Source organism: Baudoinia panamericana (assembly GCF_000338955.1).
Source record: "Baudoinia panamericana UAMH 10762 unplaced genomic scaffold BAUCOscaffold_13, whole genome shotgun sequence".
Lineage (NCBI taxonomy): Eukaryota > Fungi > Ascomycota > Dothideomycetes > Mycosphaerellales > Teratosphaeriaceae > Baudoinia > Baudoinia panamericana.
The window spans coordinates 971407-982039 of record NW_006911269.1 but is presented as its reverse complement, the minus strand read 5'-3'; the positions used below and the strand labels follow the sequence as shown (position 1 = coordinate 982039).

At 56.3% G+C, this 10633-nt stretch overlaps 5 protein-coding genes across 5 annotated transcripts in view; 3 read left to right on the top strand and 2 right to left on the bottom strand.

Moving 5' to 3' along the window:
- BAUCODRAFT_290781 (uncharacterized protein) overlaps nt 1-2360 on the bottom strand; it is a 3161-nt gene extending 801 nt beyond the window's left edge. Inside the window, exons 1-3 of the mRNA XM_007682602.1 lie at nt 1455-2360; nt 981-1394; nt 1-944 (exon numbers count right to left, since the gene is read on the bottom strand). The exon at nt 1-944 is cut by the window's left edge and continues 1 nt beyond it. Coding sequence (XP_007680792.1) covers nt 1-944; nt 981-1394; nt 1455-2162 — 2066 coding nt within the window. The 5' untranslated portion in view covers nt 2163-2360. The remainder of the gene's footprint in view (nt 945-980; nt 1395-1454) is intronic.
- Nucleotides 2361-2600: 240 nt separating this feature from the next.
- Nucleotides 2601-3490, top strand: BAUCODRAFT_38545 (uncharacterized protein). The gene has a single exon (XM_007682231.1). It carries the CDS (start codon nt 2699-2701, stop codon nt 3014-3016), a length of 318 nt encoding a protein of 105 aa, XP_007680421.1. The 5' UTR covers nt 2601-2698; the 3' UTR covers nt 3017-3490.
- A 582-nt stretch (nt 3491-4072) lies between these two features.
- Nucleotides 4073-6358, top strand: BAUCODRAFT_78428 (uncharacterized protein; the record flags this gene model as incomplete). The annotated part of the gene is made up of 2 exons (XM_007682325.1): nt 4073-5716; nt 5990-6358. 2 exons carry the CDS (start codon nt 4073-4075, stop codon nt 6356-6358), a joined length of 2013 nt encoding a protein of 670 aa, XP_007680515.1.
- Nucleotides 6359-6883: 525 nt separating this feature from the next.
- BAUCODRAFT_38543 (uncharacterized protein) lies at nt 6884-7357 on the top strand (the record flags this gene model as incomplete). The annotated part of the gene is made up of 2 exons (XM_007682230.1): nt 6884-7019; nt 7079-7357. 2 exons carry the CDS (start codon nt 6884-6886, stop codon nt 7222-7224), a joined length of 282 nt encoding a protein of 93 aa, XP_007680420.1. The 3' UTR covers nt 7225-7357.
- Nucleotides 7358-7850: 493 nt separating this feature from the next.
- BAUCODRAFT_27751 (uncharacterized protein) lies at nt 7851-10517 on the bottom strand (the record flags this gene model as incomplete). The annotated part of the gene is made up of 1 exon (XM_007682126.1): nt 7851-10517. One exon carries the CDS (start codon nt 10515-10517, stop codon nt 7851-7853), a length of 2667 nt encoding a protein of 888 aa, XP_007680316.1.
- Between the last annotated feature and the right edge of the window lie 116 nt (nt 10518-10633).

Genomic DNA, 10633 nt, shown 5'->3' with positions numbered 1-10633 from the left:
CCTGAGCCTGAACCTGAGCCTGAGCCAGAGCCTGAGCCTGAGCCTGAGCCTGAGCCTGAGCCTGAATCTGAACCTGAACCTGAGCCTGAACCTGAGCCTGAGCCTGAGCCTGAGCCTGAGCCTGAGCCTGAGCCGGAGCCGGAGCCGGAGCCTGAGCCTGAGCCTGAGCCTGAGCCTGACCCAGACGACCCTGAGCCAGATGATCCCGACCCAGACGATCCTGACGAGCCGGAACCTGCGCCAGTTCCTGAAGAGCCAGACCCAGAGGCTCCGCTCCCGCTGCCGGAGTCGCCGGAACCTGATCCTCCACTCCCACTGGATCCGGACGATCCACCAACGCCAGAAATGATCGCGATTGCGGTGGGATTGTCGCTAGGCGTTGCCTGTGCAGCACTAAGAATGTCCACCGCATTCGGAGCCGCCGCCGTGGTGGTCTGCTGCACGGCCTGGCTCAGCACTTGCAGCGCATTTGTTGGCTGAGCAGCGGTCACAATAGCCGAGACCAAGTTACCGATGTCGACAGCGCCACTCGAGCCGCCAGTGGTGCTGCCAGAGCCGCCATTGTCGGCAGTAGTAGGAGTACTGGCTCCACCAGCCTGCGTTGTAGTTGGGCTTTGATCTTGTAGGGCAGTGGCTGTGGCGGTCTGTCCTCCTGTTTGTATCGTGGTCGTGCCAGAATCTGTTGCTGGCAGTAGGAGTGCTGTTTCTGAGCTGCCGAGCGCTGGGCTCGGGTATATACTGGCGATTGTCGACGTAGTGGTAATGGTAGAGGTAGGCAGTAGAAGAGCCGTCTGCGTCGACTCCAGCCGGGCGGAAAACGCTGAGACAGATAGAGAGGAGCCTGATTGGGTGGTGTAGCCGGAAGGCAGAGTAGGGACGGGTGTCTGCAGTTGCGTCAAGGTGAGACTAGCCAGAGCAGGCGCAGCGCCCTCCACTATTGCAACCTTCTCGACAACGACCACTACTGTAGGCGCTGCAACCCATGAACCAGCAGTGGCCGAGGTCTGACCTACTAGAGGCAGAAGGGCAGGATTGACGTCGCCAGTCACACCTGCGCCAACCAGTTCTGAGCCATTCGGCGGCGGTCCAGTGTACTCGAAGCTGAAAGGCGCTGACATGTTATAGACGCTCGTTGTCTCTGCGCAGCCCACGCTGCCATTCTCAGCCGTGGTAGGATATTGGCTGATGATCTGATATTGGCTGAAATACACAAACGGCGTGCCCTGTGCATACGTGCCTGCGGAGCTCGGAAGCGTAACTACTGCCGGTGCTGGCGTGATGGCAACATTGGGGATGGTCCCCGTGCCAGCAGTGGCGTTGAAGGGCGCATATCCACTTACGGTCACGATCGTTGTGGATGCAGCGACAGGAGCTGGTGTTGGGGAGCAGAAGCCCTGCCAGTACGTATATGTCTGATTGTAGTAGGTCTCAGTAGTTAAAGTGACAGCGCATACCGGCTGGGCAATAGCTGAAGCAAGGTCGAACGTAGTCGATGCCGGAACCACGGTCCATGATGTCCCGTTCCGACCGACCTCGAGAGAGACCGTGGAGGCGGCATAAGTGTAGGTCTCAGTGTACCACCAGTCCAGAGAGGCGGAAAGGACATCTAGTGTCTGTCCAGTACAGACGGCATTGTTGGCTGTCACGGAAGGTGAGGATACAGTGCCGGTAGGCTGATACGAGTAGGTGGTGTTGCCATTGTATGTGCCGGCACTCGACGACAGACCAGCCGAAGGGCTCGACGAAGTGCTGACTGCCGTGCCTGAACCGACCGCAGACTGACCGGAGAATATTGGCGCAGTGCCGGCCAATGTGGGCGTTGACGTTGAGGCGGAGGTATTTGATGAAGCCGATATAGGTGCGCTGGAGCTGAAGGTTAGGACGTCACTTGGCGTAGCTGTAGTAGTCTCGACAGTAAGAGTGGTTGTTATTCCAACAAGAACGACCGGTGGACTCGAGCTCGAAAGCGATAGACTCGAGGAAGAGCTAGTAGTCGTGATTGTGGTCGTAGTGCTTGTTATGCTCGGCCCGACAAATGTGCTATTCGGGCTGAATATCGGGTCTACTGCTTGCCTGCCCAGATGTCGTATCCATCTATGCGGCTCCAGAGCAGTCGCACCAGTTGCAGCCAGAAGCCACAGGATAGCAGCCTTCGCAGACATCGCGCACGCAGCCTTCCCACCAAACGAGCGTAGGCGTCAGGATCTTGCACCCTTTGCGACCCTACCAGTTTACCACATCATAGGAAAGCGAGTGACTGCGCTGCAAAAGCTGAACGAGCGCTGAGAACGACGACAAGGCTGATGGATGGCAAAGAAACAGGATTACCGACGGACGGTGACAGATGTGAGGCTCAATCGGAACTCACCAAGCCAAGAGAAACGGCAGGTCGTCGCGCGAATCAGACGGTAAGCTCGCCGCCGCCGACCATGCCGCGGGCGATGGGGAGACGACAGGGGTGAAGACAGAAGCACAGGCTATGAACTTCGTGGCGTTTGCGGGTCGAGCGCGCGCTAACCCAGATCCTGATGGCACTAGCAGGGCAAGACCTTGTCGAACATGCGACTGACGTCTGACTTTTCCCAAAGGACGGCTCATCGACGTGATGATTCGATGGACTTCGCGGTCTCGTTAATCTCAGCGATACCATTGTGCTACGGTCCTGCCATTCTCGTCGCTGTCCTGGATGCTCACGGCCATGGCTATAATCTCCACAGTCACATCTGGAAAGGCCCACCGCATACTGCAGCCCGCCCGAGCGAGAGAATGCAAGCTGCAAGCTGCGAAGCGTAATACGAGGGCTCGGGAGCGTGCAGATGGTGGATCAGGACTCATGGCGAAGCTGCGCTGTTCCAATCACCCGCGCGCCGTGCCTGGTCAACCCGTCGTCGAACCTCATCCTATTGAGCGCCCCCCATTTGCGGCTCTCTTGTGCTCTGGTGAGGAACCCGAACCTCCAGTCGGCTTGCGAGTGGAGGCATGCTTGGCCGGATGTGACCTCGACTGCTGTTCTTAGATATCCACATCACACCATGGCATGATTGCGGGGTGTACTTTCGAGCGAAGAGCAACTACATCTACGGGCTTGCCATGGGTTACTCCTGGCTTATACATCCCATAGTATATTCCCTGGATTCCAACCTTCTGCATCATGCAAACATGGGCTTCTCCGCTTCTGTGTAAGCCACGAGTAGTGCGGCCGGCGTTGTCTAACGGTCGGTCCGCGCGCCTCGTATTGAAGTGTGAACCCCGTCCGGTTGATTACGTTTCGTCATCGAGGACGACTTCGCAAGCGGGTGACAAACTGTTCTCGACGCGACGAAGACGAACATCACCTACAACGCACGTCATGCAGGTACACGAAATACCTTCACACCACCACGTTCGACCTTGCATTACTGCGACGAAAATGGCAACCCTCCATAGCTTTCCCCTCTTTCGAAGGGTCTCCGTCTCCACCGCAGAACGAAATATCACTCGTTGACGGTTGGCTCGGCAAATTTCCAATCGCTCCTGTTTCGATTCTGCGTGCTTGACGCGTTTTGAGAGGTCATCGTAGATTCGAAGTCGTTGTTCATAAGAGCAAGAAGTGAGCGTGATGTTCACCGGAAACGCGTGGGTTGAAGTGGCCCGCTGCCTGATAATGTTTGCCAACGTGCTTTTCGAGAAGTGTTTCGCTTACAGAGCCTTGCCGGGCTAGAGCATGCTTATCGGGTGCAACGGCTGAGCCAATGCGGTTCCGCGCAAGCCACAGCGAGCGCTCACACCACACATTTGCAGAGATCGGCGGGAGCTGACGGGATGCTTCCAAGCGTGCGGAGTCGATGTCTAGCTCTTCTGTGCTCGTCTATTCGCCTTGGCTTAGATGGTGTCAGCGGCCGGAGGCTATCTGTTGCGTCCCGTTATACAATCTGTAATCTAGTCATCCTCGTGGACCCTCCGCACGACATCCCCATCTGGCTGAAGACGATGAACCGGAGTCCGCCACCAATTTTGGACCGCTACGAATGCACGATGCGCGATTGAGCCATTTCATCCAGCGCGCCGGAACCACACTAGATAGCACGACGAGATGCCTTCCCTACTTCGACATCTACTGCTGTTACCCAGCGCACTCCTCGCCTTGACTGTTTCGCGTACGCTGGGAGAGCTTGTAGAGGTTCAAAGGAGGCAGTCGACCACGCTACCAAGCCCGATCGCCTTCGCACCGGATCAGAACTGGGACGGTATCGATGGCTCCTGGTCTACTTTTACCCTGCGCATTGGCACTCCGGCCCAATATGTGCGCACTTTTGTCTCATTTGCCGCATATCAGACATGGGCAGTCTTGCCGCAAGGGTGTCAATCAGCGTCAGATTACAACGGTTGCATGAGCGCGAGAGGAGGCGTCTACAATCAAAGCGCCAGCAGCACGTTCGAGAATATCGGAATATATGACCTATGGATCGAGGAGAATCTAGGCTTGATTGGAAATGCGATCTTTGGCTATGATGCGGTAGGCTTGGGAGGAAATGGTGAGAATGGGCCTACGTTGAAAAATACCACGGTCGGCGGGCTGGCTGTGCCAACCTTCTATCTGGGAGTGTTTGGTGTAAATCCAAAGCCGACTAACTGGACATCTTTCAACGATCCGGCTCCGTCATACATGACTCAATTGAAGGAGGAAAAGCTGATTGCTAGCGTCTCCGCATCGTATACCGCTGGTGCACCTTACAGATTCTCCGGGGTGCTGGCCAGTCTGACGTTGGGCGGGTACGACAGCAGCAAGTTTGTGAGCAACAGTGTGCCGTTCACCTTCGCAGCGGACAACAGCCGTGACCTTGTCGTGGCCATTCAATCAATCAGCACTCCGTCTTCCAACGGCTCGAATCCGGTAGGCACCGCATTACTTCCAGGTCCGATCTATGCGTATATCGACAGCACAGTCTCTCAGATCTGGTTGCCGATGGAGGCATGCCAGGTCTTCGAGTCAGTGTTTGGGCTAGTATACGACAACACGACGCAGTTGTACCTGGTCAATGATACTCTACACTCAAGCCTACTGCAGCGGAACGCCAACGTTACCTTCCAGCTCGCGCAGGCATATACCGGTGGACCAAGCGTGCAGATCACATTGCCATACGCTGCCTTCGACCTTACCGCTTCCCCACCTTATCAGGGCTTAACGACACAGACCCGCTATTTTCCGCTCCGCCGTGCTGCGAATAGCTCGCAATATACCCTCGGCCGGACATTCTTGCAGGAGGCCTATCTTACTGTAGACTGGGAAGCTCAGCAATTCAATGTTTCGCAGGTGTTGTGGGATTCGAATGCGAAGGAGAATCTAGTCGTTATCCCACCTACTTCTCAATCATCATCATCAAGCGCAAGCTCGTCATACCCTGGAACAGACACCTCTTCCACATCGTCGAACAAGCTCAGCGCAGGCGCCATTGCGGGCATCGTCATCGGCGCCGTCGCCGCTGTGGTACTGCTTGCCCTACTTCTGATATGGTTCTTCCGCAAACGAAGCAAAGACGCCCAAGAAAGAGAACGCCAGAACGAGAAATTGGGCTCAAACAGCGATGAGTCCAATGAGCGTGGTCGGCAGGCTAACGTCTTCCCCAAGGCCGAGTTGGAAGGCTCAGCTCCGACGCCGCCTACACCGATAGGCGTGCAAGATAACCGACGCCTTCTGTCAACGGCTGGCGGATCAATTTCAGATGCACCTGCATCGGTCGGCACGCCAGGCTCAGCCACCGCTTCTCCGTTAGGAGGTTACTTCAATCGGCCTGGTAGCTCCTCGCACTCGCCGAGCACGCCGGGAGCAGGAGAAGGTACCCATTCAAGCTCGCAGAGTCACGGCACCACCACCAATCGTTCGCTGCTTGTGTCACCTCTCTCAGCCACTGCAACGTCGTCTAGCGATGACCCGAGCTCTGCGCGTGGTGGTGTCGGTCCTTTCAGTATGAGTGGTGTCGCTGCTGCTGCTGCTGCTGCTCCTGAGAAGAATGAGCGGCAAATACACGAGATGCCGGGCGACATGCCAACGGTTAGAGAGAAGGATGGGAGGGCATTGAGCGAGAAGGAGGCGCTAGCGCACCGGGAGAAAGTTTACAACGGTGTCGACTCCGCGCCGAACTCGCAGACGGCCATCAATGAGGACGGCTCTCGGGAGCGCAGGAGAGTAGACCCAAGCGATGTGGTCAGAATGCCTACCTCCGCCACCACCGGCACTCATGCCTCCGGTGGTGAGACGAGAGATCAGTTCCACCATCGAGCATTCTCGTTCGAGCAAGAACGCGGAAACGATGACTTGGGTCTCTCCTTTGACAAGGATCGAGATAGCGAATACTCGCAAGACGATCTGTACTCGTAGTGGAGGACTTTTGCGGAATATATAGCGCGGCGTTCGGGCGAATGTGCTTGGAGCACATCTGACAGGATACGACTGGGTTTAATGCAATCTACGTAGCTGGACGATATTTTCATTGTTCACTTCGGACCTGCATTTCTAGAGGAGTTATTGTACCTTTGACTGTGAATCTTAGAGACTAATATGGAGTTCTGCTTCCGGTCTACTAACGCAGTCGATCGATGTCAACGACTCCCCTCAACTCCTCGGTCAGTGTTGACGAGGAACATGTTCGCTCCAAGCTAGATTTCAGCACGAGGAGATATTACCTATGCTGTACCGAAGGGATCGGCCAGTAGTCCTCGAGGTCAAGGCACGCGACAGTTCGTTTGTTCCTGCATTCGAAGCCCCACTTTGACCACCGTCGACGTCACTGATGCTTTGTGTGATGAATTTCCGAATAGTCTTGTAGACAGCGTGAATTATTCGTAAACCACCCTTACCGTTATTTCTTCTCTACCGAAGCTCAAGGACATATCAAGCGCCAACATGTCTGCAGAATACGAAGGAAAGGATCCCATGGAGATCGCAAAGCAAGCAGAGCGAGACCTCAACTCCGACTCAGCCAAGAGAGGCCATGGCACCGACGGGACGAACGTTTTGTCTATGGGTGGTAGTGACAGCAGTAGGTTTTTCGAGATCAGTGCGTGAAGAATGTCAATACTGATCTTCACTGTCCTGAAGCCGCCGAGTCGGGAGTAGATGAGAGCGTGACGGAGAAGTTCCCTGGAAGCACGGTGACATACGGCTCAGCAGCTTCCGGCGCCGGTGGCAACCGCGACATCCCGGAGGAGGAGGGTGGTGATATCAACCCAAACACTGGGAAGTAAGTTGGGACGCTCCAGCATCTCCTCCATTCCCCACAGCATCTGACACTGCCCTTTTCTGCAGACCATTCAAAGCGCGCGACTACGAAGGCATTGGGGGCCCCGAAGACAAGGCTCAGGCGTATGCTGAGGCACACGGCGGTTCCGACGATGTGAGAGGGAACATCCGACAACAGGGCGAATCGACTGCGGCGAGGGATACGGCACGGACAGGACCTTCCGGTGGCAAGGTATCGGCAGACGGACCAGGTTACGCTGATACCGGTTCACAAGGACCGCGGAAGGGCTTCTAGGTGTCCGATCTGCAGCGGTATCCGTAAGAGGCCTTGGTGGCAGCTTTCTAGCGGTCTTGAGCGGGAGGTGCAAGAAGCTGCGACAACCGCCGAAGACCTCGATCATCAACAGCCTGAAGTGGTCTTTGAATACTCATGATTAGCATGGCACGAAGTCTTGCAGCGACGGAAAAATGATACAGCTGCAAATGGCAAAAAAGCCGGAGGCGTGCAAAGCCCTCTATCCCAATCACCCTACGTAAAATGTGGCAAGCCCACAAAGTGCCATCCCTAACCGCAACCAGCGCCCTCCCCGCCATGCAGTAGATTCCAAAGATGCCTCCTGTCGCAACCAGTCTAACAGTACGTCTGTCTATCTCGGTGACTCCTCACAGGCACATAAGCTGTCGGAGGAGGTACACCACCATTCGCAGGCCGGGCATACCTACTGCCCGGTCCCGCGCCAATATCAATGCTTCCAATCTCCCTGGCCAACGCATCCTCCCCATACTCCAAGGGCACTTTAGGCGGCATACCGGGTCCGCCGTACGCTGGCCTTCCATCGGTAAAGCTACGGCTGTACTCGGCTTGGCCCGCGTACAGGTCCGGGACCGGCGAGGAAGGGTTGCTGTTGTAATTGTAATGCTCGCGGAGAGGCGCGGTGATCTGTTGTTCGCGGCCTAGACCGCCTGCGTTTCTCTTCACCAGCTTGCCTCCCCGCGTTGGTGAGATCGCTGGTTCTGAGTTTGGTGTGGAGGCAGCGCTTTTCATTCGAACATTGATCACAGTATCTTTACCAAGTCTTCCACCCGAGTTTGGCGTCGATTGCGCGCTTCGAGGTCCAAAGTCACGGTCTCTGCCGAGACCATAAGTCTTGGTTGGTGTCTTCTTCTCCGGCTCAGGTGCCCAGGAATCGACTGGTAAATGATCGCTTGGGTCGATCTCCTGGCCATGCCAGCCCACGATTGGTCCCTTCGGCTCCTCTCCATGTGCTTCTGCGCCGGGACGCACCTGGTACGGTGCAGTTGGCGAGTCGTTGAAATGCGATGCTCGTAGTGCATTGGGGTTGTGTACGTCGTAGTCGTCTGGTGAATACGGTATGCTGTTCGAGCGAGCGATACCGGCGTCGGGCGGCGTTGGGTGCGGAGATAGCGACTTTCGCGCTATTGGCGTGCGGTTAGCGGGCGGCACGATGGGCGGTAGTGACGTGGACAAGGGGCTATCGTCAGATGACTCGAATGCGCGGACTGGATACTGCAAGCTGAACGAGTTTCGAGGGCGTGAGGCTGGCTGTTCCGGAAGCGGCGGTCTTGGCGAAAGCGCTCGAGGTTTGATCAGTGGCGGAGCGTCACGGCCGCGGTAATCATGCTGGTAGGATGGTTCGTCCACAATCTGTGGCGAATGCTCCAAGTACTCAGTGTACGGAGTGGGGCTGCGTGCTCGTGGCACTTCTTGCGACAGTGGATGAGGTCGAGGTGGCGTGTTCCTGTATGAGTCCGCCATGCTATGCCGGACATTGGTCGGTCGCTCCGTTACATTACGAGTATAGGAAGCCGGAACCTGGGAGCCGACTGACTGGGTGCCGTACAGGTTGTGCTCTGGCAGAGGCGCATAATTATCCATCGATCTTCCCCTCGCAGGATGGCAATGGATCGGAGCACGCTGTGTTTGGCCGTATCTTCGCTCGACGGATTGCAGTGGGGAAACGTTAGGTACGGAGTGATGCCTGGTACCAGGTGTCGGGGCACTGTATGCTGAAGATGGAGCCGAACGATGAGGATTCGGAAAATGAGGCACAATGGGTGCACTATTGCTATGCATCGGTGGAGGTGGAGGTGAAGTGTAGTCTTCTTGCTCTTGCAATGGCGCATATGGCTCGCCGTACTCACTTTGCCAGCTTGGAGGTATATCCATCCGGCGCTGTCGTAGCTGCTGGTGCTGGTAATCCAAATCAGGTATGGGCTCCGGATACTCAGTGCTCACCTGGTTGTCTCCATCGTGCGCATACGGCACGTGGTACTGCGAAGGTACAATGGGAGCTGAATGCGAGTGCGGAAGTCGACTTTGGTGGTGTGGGCGTACCTGTAAAGGCTCTGGGTGAGTAGACTGCGGGCCCAGATCTCGACTCGTAGCACCTCGTAGACGGTTACTAGGTGGCAGCTGAGGAAGTAGATCCTGTTGCGCATACGGCTCGTCGTAGCCATCCGTGCGATCATACGCCTGAGGATCGTCGAGGTGCTGGTTGGGTGGCGTCAATCGCACACTCGCTTGCGGAGAGTGTTCGTACGGTGGAGCGTAACCGTGGGAAGATGGCGGCCTCTCTTGTGAGACTGGCGCCGGAGGCATTGAAGCCGTTCTCGGCGGGGTCCTGTAGTCTCTTGGTCCATGCTTCGCCCGACTTGATAAAGCGGCAAAGGCTTCACCATGCGCGTCTGGCGTGATGGGGGCGCTGTTTGGGTTGCCGGGCAGTGGTCTTCGCTTGACCCTGCTGCCGCTGCCCACATCTTGCCGCAGAGAGTCCCCTTCCGCTGCGACCGCTTCCCTCAGCGGCTTCTCAGGCTTAGGCCTTGAGTCGTAGTACGTCAATTCAATCCGGATTTCGCCCGCGTACTTGCCCTTGCAGTTCAGGCCTTGCCAAAGGTCGTTCTTTCCCCCACCCGCAACCACCACCTCTGCTAGATTCACCCACGCCTCACCAATAAGGTCAGTCCGTTTGTCTTCGCTGAAGACAGATATCTTGAGATTGTAGAAGTCGGGAGAATCGTGTACGGTAAATCGCAGCTCTTGATCCCAGCGTGGCGTCTGTCCACCTCGTTTATCCACTTCCGTCTTCTGGGCTTCTTTACCAAGCCGAGCAGCACAGTACGGGTTCTGCTTGCCCATGGTCTTTCGGTTGGGTAGATTCTTTGCTCGGTCGACGACTAACACCAATGTTCCAATTTCCGGTCCGTCGAGGGATTGATCCGCGTAGAGGCCGGCAGCTGGGATCCCGTTCGCGCCCATGACTGCCGCCTTGCTTGCCATGGTCCAGCGACGTTTGACAGAGTGTGAATATGGGAATTAGTGTCGGTACGTTCAATGTTAATGCCGCATCGTGGCAGCCTAGAATTCGGAGCGGACTGTTTACGATGGCGTAGTTC